Source organism: Erithacus rubecula (assembly GCF_903797595.1).
Source record: "Erithacus rubecula genome assembly, chromosome: 14".
In the NCBI taxonomy this organism is placed as follows: Eukaryota; Metazoa; Chordata; class Aves; order Passeriformes; family Muscicapidae; genus Erithacus; species Erithacus rubecula.
This window is the reverse complement of record NC_136666.1, coordinates 9,088,390-9,106,729: the sequence shown is the minus strand read 5'-3', so window position 1 is coordinate 9,106,729 and position 18,340 is coordinate 9,088,390. Positions and strand designations below refer to the sequence as shown.

The 18,340-nt window shown below is 48.9% G+C and overlaps 2 protein-coding genes across 2 annotated transcripts; one reads left to right on the top strand and one right to left on the bottom strand.

Moving 5' to 3' along the window:
* Nucleotides 1-2,908: 2,908 nt before the first annotated feature.
* On the bottom strand, nucleotides 2,909-6,757 carry MRPS11 (mitochondrial ribosomal protein S11). The gene is made up of 6 exons (XM_079318299.1): nucleotides 6,619-6,757; nucleotides 6,293-6,403; nucleotides 5,967-6,056; nucleotides 5,125-5,254; nucleotides 3,701-3,766; nucleotides 2,909-3,268 (listed from the first exon to the last, which is right to left on the bottom strand). Exons 1-6 carry the CDS (start codon nucleotides 6,729-6,731, stop codon nucleotides 3,161-3,163), a joined length of 618 nt encoding a protein of 205 aa, XP_079174425.1. The 5' UTR covers nucleotides 6,732-6,757; the 3' UTR covers nucleotides 2,909-3,160.
* MRPL46 (mitochondrial ribosomal protein L46) lies at nucleotides 6,720-9,152 on the top strand (the record flags this gene model as incomplete). Its single annotated transcript, XM_079318298.1, has 4 exons — nucleotides 6,720-6,908; nucleotides 7,238-7,430; nucleotides 7,960-8,133; nucleotides 8,727-9,152. 4 exons carry the CDS (start codon nucleotides 6,720-6,722, stop codon nucleotides 8,975-8,977), a joined length of 807 nt encoding a protein of 268 aa, XP_079174424.1. The 3' UTR covers nucleotides 8,978-9,152.
* Nucleotides 9,153-18,340: the final 9,188 nt, after the last annotated feature.

The following is an 18,340-nucleotide window of genomic DNA, read 5'->3' as shown; positions in this document are numbered from 1 at the left end:
GACACTGACATCACCTAACAGTTTAATTGAATCTCATAAAGGCATCCAAATTGGCTGCCTGACTCTTTCACTGAGATGCTCATGGAAGAAATAGTCAATCACCAATTCAGCAGATAAAGCTGCAGCTCTGGGCAGAAAGTCCTTGTTGCTGGGGATAGGGAAGTAATTCCTCTTTGCAGAATAATGCACTATTAGGGAGATGACTGAGGGCTATTTTTCCAGGCCACCAGGTGCCATCCCTGTCTATGGGAAGGGTAACTGAGTTAGACTAACTCCCCAAGGTGATGTGGCACTCAGTAAGGGGTAAACAGACCTGAGGCAGCATTTTATCTGTAAGTCAGGAGACTGTTCTGTGTTTTACACAAGGATTTACAGGGATACAATGGAGAGAGGGCCATGTGACCGTTCATTTAGAACGGAAGGCAAAATCTCAGGAAAGGCCAGGGTTGAATTGGGATGAAGTTTTGCAGCCAGCAGCAGTTTTTAAGATTGTTTCACAAACAAAAAAAAAAATCTTTGAGTGTAGGGAATCAAGTTAGGAGGGAATGGAGAGAGAAATGTCCAAAAGCAATAGGGAAGCCCAGAGGGAAAGGATATGACCCTAATGAGAGTGCTAATGCTGTGGCCATGCTACTGACAAATAAAGTAATTGCTGCTCAGGAGGAATGCTAGCTAGTAGAAAACGGTTTCCACCCAGATGCCAAGAAAAGCAATTAGAACTCATAAACACCAGTGGCTGACTAAAACCAGGCCCTTAATTAATAGTTTCATTTGAAGGGTAAGGAAATCGTTAAGCACTATTGGTGTCTATTAATTCTCTGCAACACGAACCACAAGAGTTTTAAACCTTCTTCCACTGTACAGTGTGTGCAGGAAGGAGCACCTGAGCCCTTGCTTTGTGCAGCTGTGCTCCCTCACCTCAGCTGTACAACTGAAATACTGTGCTGGGGAGCTCAGAGTACAGGGAGCTGGGGGTCTGGAAGATTTGTATCATACTGTACAGATCCCAGCCACTGAGAACAGTGTCAGCCTCCTCTGTCCAGTGCAGAGGGTGTTAGAGCACTGTCAGTCAAAGGAAGTGGGAGTAGCTACCAGAAATAAGCAGGGCAGGGAGGGATATAAAGCTTCTCACTGTATAAGCAGTGGTGATGCACTGGCAGACTTCCTACAACTTTCACAAACAGAAACCAAGAGTGTTAAGGAGCAGCCTTTACAGAGGACACAGCCTTGATTTTAAGTCTGGGTAAGGTGAAGATTTATTCTTACTGTTTTCTGACTCAATTCACCCACATACTCTTTCCTGAATTTCAGAAGGCCCACAGATCTCTTCACAATCTTTTCAATTTGTTCGACCATCTTCATGTAACATGGGCACCTCTGCATTGATGCAGTGAACAAGCTGGAGTAGAGAACAGCAGTGTTTGGTTTTCTATGTGTTAGACAAACCTACCAGCACAGCCTGGTGCCCCTCCTTTGTCAGGTTGGTTGCTGTGCAGGGCAGACATCAGCCCAGCCCTGCTGTAAGCACATCACACACCCCTTCCCCAGCCAGCTGCCTGCATGCTCAGAGTTCATCTTGGCAGTTGATGGCTGACCTGCTGTCTTCTTCTTAAAAAGCAGAATATTAAGTCCGTAGTGCAGCCGTATTTCTGGAGTGAGGGGGAAACTCTTCTAGTGTGTCAAACATCTATGGAAGAGCCTTGTTTCCTCACTCAAATCTGTGACAGCTGAAGGAACTTCCCTTTAAGATCACCTACTCTCCCTTCAAATTCAGAGAGTTGGACTAAAGTAGGAGATTTGTCTAAATCTTGTTTTCTCCTGTCAAATGCAATTCAACAGGCTTTTCTAAGCAGTGATTTCTTTCAAAACCTGCCGTATGCCATTCAACCCCATGAAGGAGGTTCTCTGCCTTGTTGCTATGGTACCCTTTCTCTAAAGAGGAAGAAAATAGTTAACTATGCAATTTAAGAAACTACAGAGGAATGACAGAATGAGAAATAACAGAAAGGAAGATTCTGCATTTGCAGTAGAACTGCTGGCTGCTCCAAAATACACCATGTTTACAGGTGAAATACTTGCCCAGAGCATGTTGTATAGGGCCAGGGCTTCTCTGGCAGCAGGGATTTCAATGAGATGCCCTTTGCTAGGCACTGTGCCTCTGCCATCCAGCAAATCAATCCTGTAGTCAGTTACTGCTGTTACCTTCCCTGCTTAATGCTCCTGACATATTTTCTTGGCAGAAATTCTGGATAGAGCTGGGACAGTGATAATACATCACAGACCCACAACAAGCTCCTGCTGCTTGTGGATACACAGAGGTGCAATTCAAGACTTAACTGCTTTGTATCTCCTTGGCAGCATTTCATTATTCCTTGGGCCTACTAACCCCTGCTTGCTTTCCCCAGGACCCTGGAAAATCCAGTTTGTAGTGCACAAGGCAGGGCCGAAGAGACTGCAAGCATCAAACCTGGCAAGATCCCAGCAGCCCCTTTAGAAAGAGTGGTGCTTTCCTTTGCCAAGATCAGTGGCAGGTCAGTACAGCTTGGGTGAAACAAAGCACTGCAAGAGATCTTTGCCAGGAATGGATCCAGCCTGGTGCTCTCTGAACAGGGAGAGCTGCCTCTCATAAGGCATATGTAGCTCTGTGAGCCAGGGGGAAGGAAAGAGTTACTCCATGCCTTGTTTCCCAATGTGAGCAGTGAGACAAAGAGGGAAGGAAGATGACTTGACCCCGTGCAGTTGTTTACTACAAATGACTACAAGGAGATCGAGATCTCAGGCTCTCCTTCTGCCTGACAAGGGCACTAATGGCATGGAGGACTAGACAAGAGCCACATATGGTGGTAAGAGGAAGAGAGCAGTCAAAAGGCAATAATAAGCCAAAATACATCTGGGAACACAGCAGGAATGGCTGTCAAAAGACCAACATTTTAATCAACAAACTTTGTACACAAGAGGCTTCCCACTAAGGGAATACACGGATTCTTGCTTTCACCAGCAGCTTCTACCTCCTGCATTTTTAAGGCTCAGCATGGTCTCTCCAAGCTTCCCTCAACAAGTACTTCCAGGGAGGGTGGTCTTCCAGAACCCATCACAGAAGCAACATTCACCTCAGTCCCTGTGAACTGATGTTGAAAGCTGTGTGTCCCTTGCACTGCCCTCACAGTCTCCTGGCTTTCCGTGGGCGGCAGCCATTGTGTGGGACTGGGGTGTTGTCTGTGATGGAGATGACCTCCAAACCTCCCATGGTCAGCCCCTTGATGGCAGCCTGCAATGAGACACCAGATGACAGTTATCAACTCACAGAGCAGCAGAGAAGGGAAAAAGCTCAGGGCAAAACAGTTTTGTCCCCCATCTGAAAATCAACTTGTTCCATTGCTTCTCACTTTGTAATTCTTAAAATCAAGTAACTCATATCAGAAAACCCAGTTTAAACATATCTGCTCTAGTCCTTTCCTGAACATTCCCATTAATTTTCCTACTTTTTAGCCATAAGAAGTCCCAAACACAGCTTTTATTCTACCTCTAAAATGGTATTACTCTAAAATTCTAGTGACTAATAACTTACTAATGGGTACTTGGGTGAGGAATCCTTTATATCAGTTACAGAAACACCAAGTTAATTGAGATCAGCCCGAGTTTAGAAAACATCCATGATAGCTGAGAAAATAAAGTATAGAAAAGAAACTCCAACACCTACTTTGCGTCCTGGTCCCAGTCCTTTCACCATGACTCGCACGTGCAGTACACCCTTCGCACGTGCTTTCTGTGAAAAGAACAACTGCTTAGTGTTCACTCTGACATAAACTCTGGCTCCCCTGGTGTCTTTCATTTTCATAACAGTATTAAAGTAAAAATAAAAATTAGGTAGTAATGGATACTGAAGACATATATGGGGATTATTGCAGAGACATTAAGAGCAAAGGACGCTGGGGTATGGTCATGGCAGTTCAAGAGAACTTCTGTGCTAGACTATCAGCTCTGCACACAGAGAAAGCTCTCAAATCAAACCATCTGTGACCTAAAGCCAGGGCAGGAAAGGACATACCCATGGATACATGACTGAAGTGGCAAGGGACTAACAAGGACTAACTCAAAGCTGTTTTCCCTTCTCTAATGTGGCGACTTCTCCCCAGTGAGCAGTGGATTCTTTCTGGAAGGTAAATGAGAAGAGCAGGCAAGCTTTAGATTTGCTGTGCAGGAGTCCACACCTCCAGTGCAAAAATTCTAGGGGCTTGCAAATTGGAAATGAAGAACTGCTGTACAGCACAGCCCTGCTGCCACCACGTGGAGGGAGCTCTTCTGGCTCTCTTTGTCATTGTGTTCTGGTGCAATTAACGTACTAACTACTTCAACAGTGACAGAATAAATCTGTCCAAGCACAGCTACGCAGCTATTATGAGGCTCCAACAAGTACAGATTAATAGTGAAGATGTTCTTATACCCTCTGAGTCAACCACAATAAGCTGTTAGCCAGCAGTGGCACCAAACTCCTCTGGCATGAAAGGCTGGAGTGAGTTCCACCTAATTTAGGATAAGGATTTTCAGTTTAACCTTGCCTCATTTTGCTGTAATGAGGACTGCGACACAGCCAGCCTCATATCCTCTACCTGGACACCTACATGTTTTTTTTTTAGAAAGAGTTACAATATACTCTATGCAGCTGTAAACTACAGGTGCAAGAACATCACTTTCTCTGACTGGAACTGCTGGCTGGAGCTCAGTTCTGTGGCAGAGAGCAGACATAAAGCATCCAGACAATAACTTCAGTTATTTCTCAGTCCCCTGTGGTGCAAAACTGGAACTGCTGTGATTCAGGGGTCACATTCCCCAAACGACTGAGAAATATTCACTTAGGAAAACAGGAGGCTATGCAGATGGGTGCTAGGAAAGGACAGGCTCAAGTTACAATCACACATTTTCCAATCACAACCCGCACAGTTCAGCTCACACTCAGGGCATTTCTAACAGCTCTTTCAAACACACTTTGTCTGTGTGCAAATGAAACTTGTGGCACTGCTCCAGCCCCACAGAACGGCTCAGGAGTGCTGCCTGTGGGCCAGGCTGGTGCCTAGGTGCAGGCAGGCAGTGCTCCCCGCTGCAGGTGGGATCTCTGGGACTCACCACCGCCGCTGCCATGGCTGCGGTCTGGGCTGCGATGGCAGTGCCCTTCTTGGCGTTCTGGAATCCCTCTGTGCCGCAGGACGTGCGGGAAAACGGCCGGTTGTCAAAGTTCACCACCTGGATGTGGGTGCTGTGGAACGGCGGGGGCAAAGGGAAGAGGCAAGCTGGAACAAAGATTTATTCTCCAGATGCTCGCTCACCTTACTGGCACAGCTGACTGCAGGACTTCTGCCTCCCTTTCAAAGTATCCCACTTAAACCCACTGCCGAGAGCACCCAGCAGTGACCTTCTGGTCATCTTACAGACCTGGGCAGAACCTTTCTGGAGAAGGTGTGCTTCTTAAGTACACCTCAGACCCCACTCAGCCCTTTCAGACCCACCTCTACTGCATTTTATCTCTTCTACTGAAAAAAAAAAATGCACAAAACACTTCTAGAACTTGAGCGAGCCTTAAGCAGTAACATATCACAGGAGGAATCACTGATGAAACTCAACTGTCTCTCATGGAGAATAGGATAAGTTTCTCAACACCTGTACAGAAACAGTGCTAGAGCAGTGGGCTGGAAGTAATGTTTTGTTAAAACTAGCAGCATCTGATTATTCATATCAGAATGGAATCAAAATGTATAAAACCAATCTCATTGCTTTTAAGATACTCCAAGGACAGTTATGCTCCCTGAACAGCAATGAGGTTTAAATCAAGAGAGATCTTCCCAGCTATGAACTCCACTCCCCTGGCTGTTTTTCTTTGAACCTTTAGATCAAAATGATGACAGGCCAAACCGCGGGTTCTAAGCTTTTATTTCACACGAGAGCAGGAATGGAGCAGCTCATTTGCTTACTTGTTGTACGTTGCTTTGATGTGAGCTATCGGGACCTCTTCATAAACCTTGCCATCCCATCTCATGGAGTTCCTCTGCAGGATTGAAGAGCTGAGGAGCAAAGCAAGAGTTATCAGGCCTCGCTCTTTAAATATTACAAAGTTTCATTTCATAACGGGAAATAAGGAAAGAAGGGATCAAGCCTCCGAAAAACACAAGCTGCGTTTCTGATTGAGTCAAGCGGCTCCCTCCCCTTCCTCGGCTGAAACCCCAGCGAAGGCGATAAAACCTCGCAGCAAGCGGCAGATGGCAGCGCCCTCCCGGCGCGGCCTGGCCCCGGCTCTCACCTCTGCTCGGTCGCGCTCTGCTGCTCCGTCTCCTTGGCAGCCGCCCCCGCCGTGTCCTGCAGCCTCGGGGGGCCGGTGCGCAGCCCGCGGCACAGGGCGGCGGCGCGGGCCCTGAGGGAGAAGCGGCCGCTGAGCGCGGGGAGCGGGACAGCCATAGCGGCAACCCCCCGGCGGCCACCCGGCAGCGAGGGGAGCCCTCCCCGCTGTCCCCCCGCTGTCCCCCCGCTGTCTCCCCGCTGTCCCCCCGCTGTCCCCCCGCTGTCCCCCCGCTGTCTCCCCGCTGTCCCCCCGCTGTCCCCCCGCTGCCCCCAGCCCGCCCCGCTCACCCCCAGCCCAGCACGCGTTGCCCGGTGAGCGCCATGGCGGCGCTGCTGGCGGCGGCTCGACCCGCGCGGGCGCGGCGCGGGGCACGCCGGGAGCGGGGGCCATGGCGGGGCATTGTGGGGCCATGGCGGCGCCTCTGGCGCGGCGCGGGGCGGGCAGCGCCCGCTGGCTGTGCAGCGCCGCCGCCGAGCGCCCGTGGAGGCTTTTCGGGGCGATGTGCTTGTTGAGGCTTCCCCGAATCACGCAGCCTCTGGAAAAGGAGGAGGAAGAGGTGGCGGCGCTCATGGAGCAGGTAGAGGGGGATGCGTGTGCGTGGGGAAATGGCGCTCTCGGGCGTGAGGGCAGAGGAGCGTCCGGGGCTGGCGGCCTTGCACACACTGTGATGCTGCTCCCCGAGTGCTCTGCGGGCGGTTCGCACCGCATCTCGAGGGTGTTGCTGGTGCTCCCTTGGCCTTCCCCCGTGCTGTTGGCGTCCTTGTCACACGCTCCTGCTGCAAGCAGGGGAGCCCTGCTCAACCTCAGGAAATTCCCATTGCCTTAGGTTTGCTAGGTCGGAAATTATTTAATTCTGCATTTTAATACCTATGGTGTTTGTGGCTTAAGAATATGTTGCTGTTTTAGCTAGAGCTGGAGAAGAGCCACTATTCAGATCATGAGATCCGCAAGCTGGAGGAGGAGGAGCAGCTGAGGAGGAAGAAGGAAAGCTTGTTCGATGAGGATGAAGCGCACGGCCAGACGGTCATCATGGCTCAGGACCTGGAGGAGAAATGGGAGCAGAAGTTCCTGCAGTTCAAAGCTGCCCCGCGGATAACAGGTGCAGCCTGCAGTTCGTGCTGGGGGACAACACCCAGACTGTTTGCCAGAGTGCAATTCAGTAAAAGGAAGGTGTTTTTGGGTCTTTTTGTTTGTTTGTTTTAAAGGGAGTCTTAACTCTGTGGCAGTCCATGTGCAATTAACTGTCTGACAGGGAAATCAGTGTTCCCGTGCTGCAAAAATGTGTGTGTTCACCAGGGCAAAATGATGAAAATAGATGGGGTTTCCAGACAGCAGAAACGTTTGGTCATTTGGTTCCCAAGCTCTGTTGTTAGTGCTGTTGTTGATTTTTGCGAAGGTGGACATCCAAGCTGCTTATTATAGAGTCCTTCTGGGAAGGAGAACAGCAGCTGAATCCTGCAATGACTTCCAGAATGACTGAGAGCATTCCTGTCTTAGATTTTTGTCTTATTCCATGTGTCCATCTTCGTGTATTATTGCTGGGTGTGAGGCACAGAGGGTTGATAATCAAGGGGATCAGAGCATGCTGCCAGGAGACTTTGTTTCCATCACATGTTGGTTTTTGGCAGATGCTGATAAAAGCAATGATCGAAAGTCATTGAACAGGAAGCTGGACAGCAACCTGATGCTTCTGGTGAAACAGAAAATCGGTAACCAGGAGCTGTGGCTCCTGCCTCAAGTGGAGTGGCAGCCTGGAGAAACACTACGGAGCACAGCTGAGCGAGCCATGGCTACATTCTTGGGTGTGTAGCTTGACCCTCCTTCTTGTTGGTCCCAGTGGTTTTCTTGCAGTGCCCTGTCTGAGGGATATGTGCCATCTGCTGTATCTGAAATCTTTCCCCATCTGCTAGGAAAAGGCATGTTATGGCAGTGGGTTGGCACACTGTGAGTTTGGATCTCTGGCTGCCAGCAGCAGCAGTGCCATGTCTGGCAATCATGGTCTGATTTTGGGGTATCACCAGCCAGCCCTAAATGTCTGGGATTGCTTTGGGTTCCTCTTTCCCTCTTGTTGCCCTGTAGTAGCTTTTGTGGCAGATGGGTAATGATGGCAAACGTGTCCTTCCTTTTCACTCAAGATTGGCAAAGCTGGATACCCTCCCCTTCCTCCCTCTGCCACTCTGAGAGACCTCTCTGGTCTCCAAACGAGCTGATTTTTCATGAGAAAATGCACAGTTTTTTCACAGTTGTCAGTATTTCTGCTAAAGAGGGAACAGTCAGTATGAGCCACATACAGGGAATGGGTTATGCTGTGTTTGTCTTATACAGGGGAGCAGTTATTGTTGCTCTGTGTTCTTATGTCTTACTGTCTTCCTCTTGCATTGCTGGCTTCTTGCAGGAGATCACATTCAAGCCAAAGTCCTGGGGAATGCACCATATGGGATTTACAAGTATAAATTCCCCAGGGCCATCAGAACTGAGAATAACGTGGGAGCCAAAGTCTTCTTCTTCAAAGCCTACCTCCAAAGCAGTGACTTGTCCCAGGCAGAGCTGAAGGCAGATTACCTGTGGGTCACAAAGAAGGAGCTGGGAGATTACCTGAAGTCAGAATACCTGAAAAAAGTCAATCGATTCCTCCTGGACTTGTGAGCAGTGGCCTGTGCTCCAGCAGATGGGGAAGATGTGGGATGTGGCTCCAGGGAGGAGTGCGTGTGTATGAAATGTTCACTTGGGCTCTGGAGAATAATTTGCCTTTCCCTTATTTCCCAGTTCTCTTCACTGGTCCTGTACTGAATAAATATTAAAATCTATATTTGGAAGTGAAGCTTTCCCGAGGGAGTTCTTTGCTCTTGTTGAATTCTCCTCCTCCACCTCTTCTGGAAATGCATGTTGTGATCCTTTCCTCTCCCAGGAGTGTGGTTCCCTGGGGCTGTGGTACCCAGAAGGTTTGCTTTCCTCTCCAGACTCCTGTCACAGGCTCACACTCAAAGGGTTTCTCCTTGCTACAGCTGAGGCTTATCACTGCTACCTGCTGTCTGATAAGAGCAGCACTGGAGGGTTATCTGTGTGTCCAGGTGGGAGCAGACCCTCCCAAACACCAGCCAGGAAAAGGTGGGTTTATGGGGAGATGTGAGCAGGGATATTCACAGCATATTAACTCTCAGTGTTGGCTGCCTCTGGCCTGGAGTGATGCACAGTGGCCGTGGAGGACACAGATCCATGAGGAATAGGCAGCTGCCTTCCCACTCACACTGCCTCCCTCTGAGCCTCAGGTTACAGCAACAGACACTGAAGGAGGATAACAGCAACAGCAGCTGCTCTCTGTCTGGGCTGGGAGGCTCGTTTTTCTTGGGAGGGGAAGGTGCTTTAGCATTGCTGCATCATGGAGCAGCCCCAAAGGTGTCTCTGGGGAGTTCTTGGCTCCCATTCCCACTGCACTGCTCACCAGCACAGCTGGGTCTGCCTCAGGCAGCCTGACCCTATTACCCCAATTTCTTTATTAGAAGATCTATCCTGGGCGTATGTGGTGCTGTCCTGGCCCTCTGAGGCTGGTTCTGTTGGAGGTTTTGTCTGGTTGCAAATGTTGCTGTTCAGTAGTCAGGAGTGCTGCTGGACCTCTCAGGGAGTGAGCTTCCTCCAGCAGCAGGGAGAGAGGAGGAAATAACTGTCGTTAATCATCCAGGGAGAGTTCAGCCTCCAGAGGTGGAACTGGAGATTGCTGCATGTATTTTATCAATCCTTTGGGAGCTGTTGAGCTCCAGGCCTCAAATTAAAGTTATCTTTAATCACTCTGCAAGCCATTGGGGTGGAGGGTAGCACAGCAACCTTCTATTTTCTAATGCTGGACAGTTTGGGAGCTGCAGGTTTGTCAACAAATTACCAACAAAATTTGGTTCCTGGAAGCATCCTCAATGGCCTGGCAAGGAGGCTGAGTCTACAGCAGAGAACAATGGCAAAGAGGAAATAAATGTGGATCAGAAAATGTGCCTCCAAATTTTTGGTTGCTCTCTGAGGTCAGCACTGCTGAAGGGAGGCCTATTTTGCCTTTTCCAGGACTGGAAGCTCCTGCAGCAGGGGGAGGTGAGTCCTTGCCCTCAGGCTGTGCCCCTCCTTTGGGGAACATGGGTGCAGTCACTACAGCTTTTCTCTGCCCCTCTTGTTTCAGGCTGTCACTGGCTCCAGAAGATGCAGCAGAGCCCTCTTGGCTTAAGGCATGTCCTTAGCTGAAGAGTCTGCTCTGTTTCCCACACCAGAGCAGGTTTTGTATTGCTGGGACAAAAACCTTCAAAGCATAGAAAATGCTGTTTAATCTGTGCTTGCTCCTGGAAGACAGCACAAATGAAAGAAAAGGTTGTACTGAAACCTTGCAGATCTTCAGAGCCCAGACAGTTCCTATTTCTGGATTACTCAAGCTGCAAGTCTTTGGGAGTTGTCTGTGCTGAGAGATGTCTACCTCTTTCAGCAGTGGAAAGGTCAGAATCAACAGCACCCTTAATTTTTTAATATTTTTTCCTTGTCTTCAGACCTTCTTACAGACAGCATGCATGTGAGAGCCTTGGTCTGTTCTGAAAGCTGAAAGTGTTGTTTTCTCATTACCTGAAACAAAAACTCCTGCTTGCAGCCTATGTGGGAACAGCATCTTTTATTTATTTATTTATGTATTTTAAAAAATCTTTTTTCTGTAGTTGATTTCATTTAAAGCTGTTGTTTCAGCAGTTGCTGAAAACAATCACAGATCCTGAATCTCAGGGACTTTTGCTCAGTTCTCCTGTGTGGTGTCTTTTCTTCCCCAGGCTTGGGGAGAGGGAAGGCAGGAGGATCCTAGAGGATGGTTTGAGTCTTCATGTTTCCTCTACTCCCAAACTCCTGCAGTAGGTCACTGAGGCTGTTCTTTTCCTTTGGGAACTTGGTGGCTGCAGGCTGTCTTTCCACTCAGTGTGAACCTATTCCCATACTAAGAGCTTCAGAAGAGCAGGCTAGTGGGATATATTTTGCTGGTAACTGCTGAAAGGGCAGCACAAAGCCTGAGTTCTGAGAGAGCAGAAGAGACCTGTGGAGTTGTGGCTGTGTGAGAGTTGCTGCAGCCAGGTGTGCCTCCTGCAATCCAGCACAAAGAGCAGGGGGAGCATTTTACTTTTGCAGAGCCAGGAGAGCCCTTTGGAGCCACAGGCTACATCTCTTCCTGCTCTCTGAAAACCTGTAGCAGGAAATATGTTATTCTCCCAAATAGAGCCATGAGTAGGGAGAGCTGCTGGGGTGCAGGTAACACCCTGAGACATCCCTGACTGCTGGGGCAAGGGGTGAGCTGGCTCAGGGAGGATGGGAACTGTGCTGTCCCAGCTGGTGCAGCCTTTGGGCTCACTCCCTGTCCTGGAGGATGAAGCATCTCGGCAGCATTAGTCCCTTTGCCTTTATGTTCAAGCTCCCACTCTTGTGTTGGAAGGGGCCTGTCTCTTTGGAAGGAGTTGTTCTGCAGGTGCTGCCCTTTCCTGCTGTGCTCTGTTGCCTGAAGGGGATGCAGATGTGCTGCTCTGCTCATGGCAGCCCAGAGATGCAGCAGAAAGTTGTGTGGGAAATCTGCTTGAGGTCACCAGTGACATGAATGGACTAGATCCCATCCTTTTGTTTTTGGGGACGGCTTTTTCCTCCCTTTTCTTGTGAAGCCCCTGTGGGCTGGTATAACCAGCATGTTGGAAAGACACAGGGTGGGGCAGTCAGGAGGCAAGGCTTGAGTGAATCTCTGCAAAGGTAAGAATGGATATAAAAGAAGGGGTGCTGCTGGGAAATTTGTACTCAGGCTCAAATTTCCCCAGAAGCTTTGTTGATACTACCCAATCCTTGACATCACCTCCTCAAAAAGGAAAGCCAGGAATTTTGGAGGTGAGTGTGAAATGCTGACAACAGGAATGCCTTTCAGATAGTTCCAGCTACAGCTTTGCTGTCAAGGCTACTTTTCCTGAAGAGATCTTGTGGGGTATAAAATCCTTTGTCAGGATAGACAATGCTATGAAGACTGAGGGGCATTTCTCAATTGAGTTATGAAGGATCTTTCAGCACTATTAAAATGAAGCTTCAAAACCGAGGCACAGCACTGGAGCCTTTTATGGAGAGAATGCAAGGCTTTAGGCTTTAGGGCTCACCATCACAGCCCACTCCAGGAGCAGGGCTGTGTGCTGCCAGCACCTGGATCTTTACCTGGCTGCTGAGCATCCAGTTTCATAATTAACTGATGCAAAATTTGAGGAAAAGATTTTTCAGTTAGCAGTTTGAAGTTTAAGCTGAATTCTGTTGGAGTTTAGGGTGAGAGCTGATGTCGAAAGCAGATCATCTTCTGAGGGGCTGCTCTTCCTCTCAGGCATCTGGGCAGAGGGAGACTGGGGACATCATGACATGAGGCATGGGCCAGCACTGCTGCTGCCTGCCTGCTTTCTGCTCTCTCTCATCTATCAAAGTAATTATACCCATTACATTTCTCCTTTCAGGTTTTACCCTCCCAAATGTTATTCCTCAGCATTAAACCTGTGGGGTGAGTGAATTATTGGGGAAAAAAATCTAGGTATAATCCAGGTTTAATGGGCACATAGAAAAAGCACACTGGGTTTGGAGGGTGGCTCAGTCAGCATCCTGTTTCTCCAGACAAATAGAAATTTATCTTGATGTGTGTGTATATATATCTAGTTTCGTGATCTGTGAGCTCTTAATAATTGGTTTGGTGACCTGCCGGCAGTGTTCTCTCTCTGTAGAGCTTTCCCCAGTCCCCAGTTAATATAATGGGTCACAAATCCCATTTGCTTTTGAATTCTGAGTAATCCTTTTGTTAATGTCACCTATTGCTTTTCTGGAAGCATTGGAGGAAAGCAGAGCCCTGTGCTAATCAGTAAATCTGGTTCTGCATGTTCGGGAGCCGCTGCCCTGCCCCACCCGCCCTTTCCAAATTCCTTGTGCAGCCCATTTGTGTCACACCAAAGCACCCCTCTGCAGAACAGCAATTGCTTCCCAAGCTGTGCTACTACCAAGTGGTACAGGCTGCAAATGTTGGATGAGCTTGAGGAAAGGGGGATTTGATGGGGAGTGGGAAGCCAAGCCACGAGGGGTTTGGAGAGGAGGGAAATTGAGTGTAGAGGGTGTCTGATCCCACCAGTGCCCTGTGTGGAGGGGCAGTGAGTCCCCCATTTCAGGGGACCACTTTTCAGCCTCTGTTCCACCAGCACTCACAGCTGAACATCCAGTCTTGTCCCTCCTTAGGGGATGTTTAGCAGCAGACAGTGCTTTCCACAGGAATGCTGGAGGTTCCTGGGCTGGCAGGGCCAGGAGGCAGAGAGCAAGATGGGCATTACCCGACGTGGATCTTTCTGGATTTCATATCCCTTGATTTTCTCTGCCTGTAAATAGGATTTTGGTAAGCTGTACCTGTGCTGCCTGTTCTCTCCTGCCTTTGTGGGTAGGTAGTTATCAGAGCCCTTTTAGAGGAACAGGAAGCTGCCAGACACCCCCTAAGGTGATACCAGGTACATCTATGCTGAAGGGAGGAAGGGAGAGGATCAGCTCCTGAGACTGCCTGAAGACAAAGTTGAAATCACCAGCTACAAGGGGTTGGTAGGGACTGTGCTCCTGCTGCAGTGGTTGCCCATGGATTGAACTGGGTGGGAAACTTCAGAGGTATGTCCAAGCGCCAGAATATTCCAAGTTACAAAGTCAGTGTTTCTTGATTACTTCTGTTTGTTTCCTGATTTTCTCTAAGTTTTCAGTCTCCTGCACAGCTGATAAACCTCACCCTTCACCCCTTTCCCTCAATGCTTCCATTTGTCTCCCTATTTTTAGCCTGTCTGTGGCACTTTTCACACAATGCCTGTGTGCACTGCTTTGATCAGAGCTGCTGACGACGATGACACGACCTTGAAGGCAGCAGCTTGCAGCAAGTCAGGCTGTGTTGTGTTTAGTTAGCTGCTTGTAGCTGGGCGTCACAACCCAGGCAGGCACACACCATCACCTCTCCTCACTCCCATGCTGTTTTCCCTGATAGGTTCACCAGGATTTGGGCTATTTGACTCCAAACCCATTCCCTGGCCCTGGCCCAGAATGAGGAGCATGGCAGGGAATTATCAGTGCTGGGAGCTTGATGCTCAAATGTCACTGGCTCTAATCTGAGAGCGAAATTCTCCCGAGGATGGAGGTGGATGCTGCTTGCTGCCTGTTAAACAGCTCAGTGCTAGGCACTAGATGGCAGGCAGTGACTGGGAAATCCTTTCAGTCGAGTTTGATTTCCCTTTCCCCTTAAAATAACCTCCTGGTCTAGCTCTCACATGCTCCAGCGTGGGAACCTGGAGCATGGAATAAGGATCAACAACTATTAACTGCTGTGTTCAAGCTTGTACCTCACATGTTGAAGGATACCAGTGATTGGCAGATGGTTGTTTTTGCTCCACTGAGGCTTGACAAGTAGCAGGAGAATCCAAGGAGCTTCTAGCTCAGGGAAAAGAGGCAGGGAGCAGGCAGGCAGCATCTGAGGGTAGAGGGTGGATGGAGGGCAGGTGCTGAGGTCTACCCAGGGCACTGTGCAGGGGCTAGGGAGGGATAGAGGTGCATCCATATGGAATAGGGATAGAGGCAAAAATGATTGTGTGTGTTTGACGCAAACAAGGAGAAGTCAAGAAATCCCTAAGGATGAATTTCCTACAAGCTTAGTTGTGCAGCAGTTGATTTGGAGAGAGCAGTGTTGAGGTTTCAGTCACATGCTGTCCCTTACCTTGTGAGGGGGAGGGTGGTCACCAGACTCTGGGGCTTAGTCACTAGGGAGGGCCTGATCCTCTTTCCAGATTGGCACAGCCTGCCTTTGCTTTAATTGGGTTGGCCTTTGGGGTTTATCCTCCAAAGTACACATAAAAGTGGACTCACCTAGAAGAATATATGTATACCCTACTCTACTCCAGTGATGGAAGCAGCATGTGCTTCCATGCACTGTTAGGAGGTAGGAGTGGCAAAATCCTTTCTTTATTGGCCAGGGGTCTATATTTAGGGTGTCCCTGGACCCTGCTGTGTGCTGCTCCCACCTCTATGAAGCTCAGGACAAGGCAGCACCCATGGTGCTGGGGGCCTGGCCGTCCTGTTCCAGGCACCAGCGCAGAGCCACAGCCCCTGTGCCACACTCTGGGTGTTGTAGGTCTTCTGTAAGCACCTTCCAACAAAAAGGGGATTATCTTTAGCTTGTTAGAGTCCTTGCAGGGAGGGAGAATAAGGCTCTTTGCTCTGAAACGTTCTCTTCCCTGGGATTACAAGATAATGCATATGAAACGACATTAGCTCAGCCAGGTTTATGGATTATTTGAAAATCAAATTCTTTTAATCTCATCCACCATCTGGCAGCAGCGTAACAGCCAGCAGCCAGCTCGCTGCCACTTCTACCCCGCTTGTGTCGGAGCGACTGAAGTGTCACAGCCAGTGAGGGGACACCGGCCTCCCTGGCTGTCACCGTGCTCGCTGGCACCAGCACCAGGCCTGCCTTGCCCCATCCCTTCCAAGGCAGCGTGGAGGTGACGTGTCTCTGAGGAACTGGCGGCCGTCCTTGGCACGCACTGGGAATGAACAGACGGAGCAGGAACATTCCACTGCTTGTGCCTGTGTGACCATGAGACTCAAAGCCAGAGGGGTTCCCTGGCCTTGCATAAAGGTTAAGATCAGAGCAGGGGAGCTGCCAGCCTCACTGACGTGATTTGCAGTGATTTCCTGGCTGGGCAGGGATGAGGGATGAGGGTGCAGGATGCTGATGCAGGGGTTTTTCCAGGGAGGTTGTGTTTGGCTGTGAATATTAACTGGGAGCTGCCAGGGTGTATCTGTGCTCAGCAGTGGGGCTGGAGGCTCCGTGGGTGCCAGAGAGCACTTGTGCTGTTTGCCAGGGCCAGTAGAAGCAGGAATGCTGTCCTGAGGGGCAGGGCAGGGTGGGACAGCCTGTCAGAGGTGCAGCAGGGAGGCAATTGCTATGGACAGAGCACAGAGCCCAACCTGGCTCCCTGTCCCTGGCTCACAGGTCAAGGAACAGATGGGACAGGAGGGTGGTGAGGGATCCCTGTGGGAAGGTGGAGCTCCCAGCACTGGGGATGAGTGAGTGAGTAAGGGCTGTGTGCTGGGCACTGTCTTCCCTGCTCCAACCCCACATCTGATTTTTCAGATGCCAAGCCAGCTGGGCTGCAGAGCTGCTTGGTTCTCCTGTTTTTGGTTTCTGTGCTGAGCCTCAATACAACCATCCATCTTCCCCTGTCTCCTCCAGAACACTTCTGTACCTACTACCAAGGAGCACTCTAATCCAAGTACCCATTTAACATGAATAAAAAGCCTTCTGGGACAATAGGTCACGGTTATACAATTTAGCTCAAGTAGAGAAAAGGCCTTTATGGCTGTGAATACATGAATACTTAAAATATATATAACATTGGTTAACATCAGGACTTATAAGCATAATATATATATATGTATATATAGCACTGGGCTAACAATCTGTGCCTTGACACCCTCCACAGAAGTCTGTAGCTGTTCTGCCTCTCAGCTCTTCATGGCTGGAGTCACAATTTGCCCTGCTGCTCATTTTTTGCAGGGCTTTTGACATGGAGAGCAGTTGTTACAGGCTGAGGGAAACCAGGGAGGGAGTTTTGTGGCTGCTGCTTGGTGAGGATCAGGATGGGAAAGGTGACAATCCAGCACCTCAGACAGGTAAATGCACACAGAACCAGGTTGGTAGCTGTGCCATGCACCAATTTGCTTCCATGATTTGTGTGCCCTGGAGACAGTTGCATGCAAATAAAAGAAAAGAAAAATAAGAAAAAGAAAAATTAATAGCTTAAAAAAAAAGTGTCATTTCTGTAGGTAATTAATTATTAATTATACAGTCTCAGTATTGTCTGTATCATTACAATTACTTGTTTTTTCAATACATTGTAGCTTTAATTAAATAAATTCTTAGATTCTTCTTTTTTCTCCTCCTTTGTAACACAAAGTCATTCTTTTATTAGTGCCAAAGAATAAATTAATTGTGTAATTAGTGACTACTACTTTGTCACTCCTGGAAGGGTTATTTCCAGGTTGTTTGTATGAAGGGGCTGGCAAATGCTTGTGAAATGTTGTTTGATACCAAGACTCCCAGGAAGTAGCTGTTTGTGATGGGAATGCCGGTGGAGGTGGGGATTTGCCAGTGCTGGGGCACAAATGGCAAGAAGGGGATGCTAGGGCTGGATGGAGGAAGCTGTCAAGCACTGCTGGTTATCCCTTTGCTTATTTGCACTTCTGTGAATAAATGAATTTCATTTTGATGCAGAAATGCCCTCTAGAAGGCATCCTCAGACCCTCCAGAAAGGAGGTGAATAGCAGTGAAGCTGTGGCTGCTCCCCCTGGTGCAGGTGAAGGAGAAACCCCCTCAAAAGAAAGGGGGCTGTGAGCTGGTGGGGATGGCATGTCACCACGAGCAGGGAACACTGCAGGTTCCAGGCAGGAAGAGGGGAATTTAGCATGCAGCTAGTGATAGGGTCTTAATAGATCTGCACTTATTATTTGGAAAAGAAAATCAGGATTACAGGCTTATGAAGGATTAGCAAGCATGAATGCATATTTCTGCATATACTGCTCCTTTTGTAAACCCATTGTGCCATTAGGCTGATATAGAGTTATACCATTACCAGCATGACATCAGTGTATCAGATAGTCCTGATTAGAAGGCCCAGCAGCTGTACAAAGGAAAACAGGGCATTCCTACAAGCCTGCTGATCCTCTCCTGTTTGTACCTCGTGGTTTGCCTCAAAAATACATTGATTTTCAGACAGCATCAGCACCACCAGTAGGACAGACGCCCTGTGAGCTCTGCCCTACCTCCTGAGCCTGTCAGAGACCACATTGAGGCTTTTAGTATTTCAGCTGCCCTGTCCTGTGGGCTTTAATGTAGCAGCAGGAAAGTGGATGCATGAGGATCCTCAGGTGTCTGCACTCAGCTGTAATGGTGAAGAGAGATCTGGGATTGCTCAGAAGAGG

Excerpts from the sequence above, each read along its gene's own strand:
- MRPS11 (XM_079318299.1), bottom strand. The coding sequence starts at position 6,731 with ATGCCCCGCCATGGCCCCCGCTCCCGGCGTGCCCCGCGCCGCGCCCGC. Across the intron at positions 3,767-5,124 it reads CAGCCATGGCAGCGGCGGTG|AAAGCACGTGCGAAGGGTGT; the intron begins GTGAGTCCCAGA and ends TTCTTTTCACAG. Across the intron at positions 3,269-3,700 it reads GACTGGGACCAGGACGCAAA|GCTGCCATCAAGGGGCTGAC; the intron begins GTAGGTGTTGGA and ends GTCTCATTGCAG.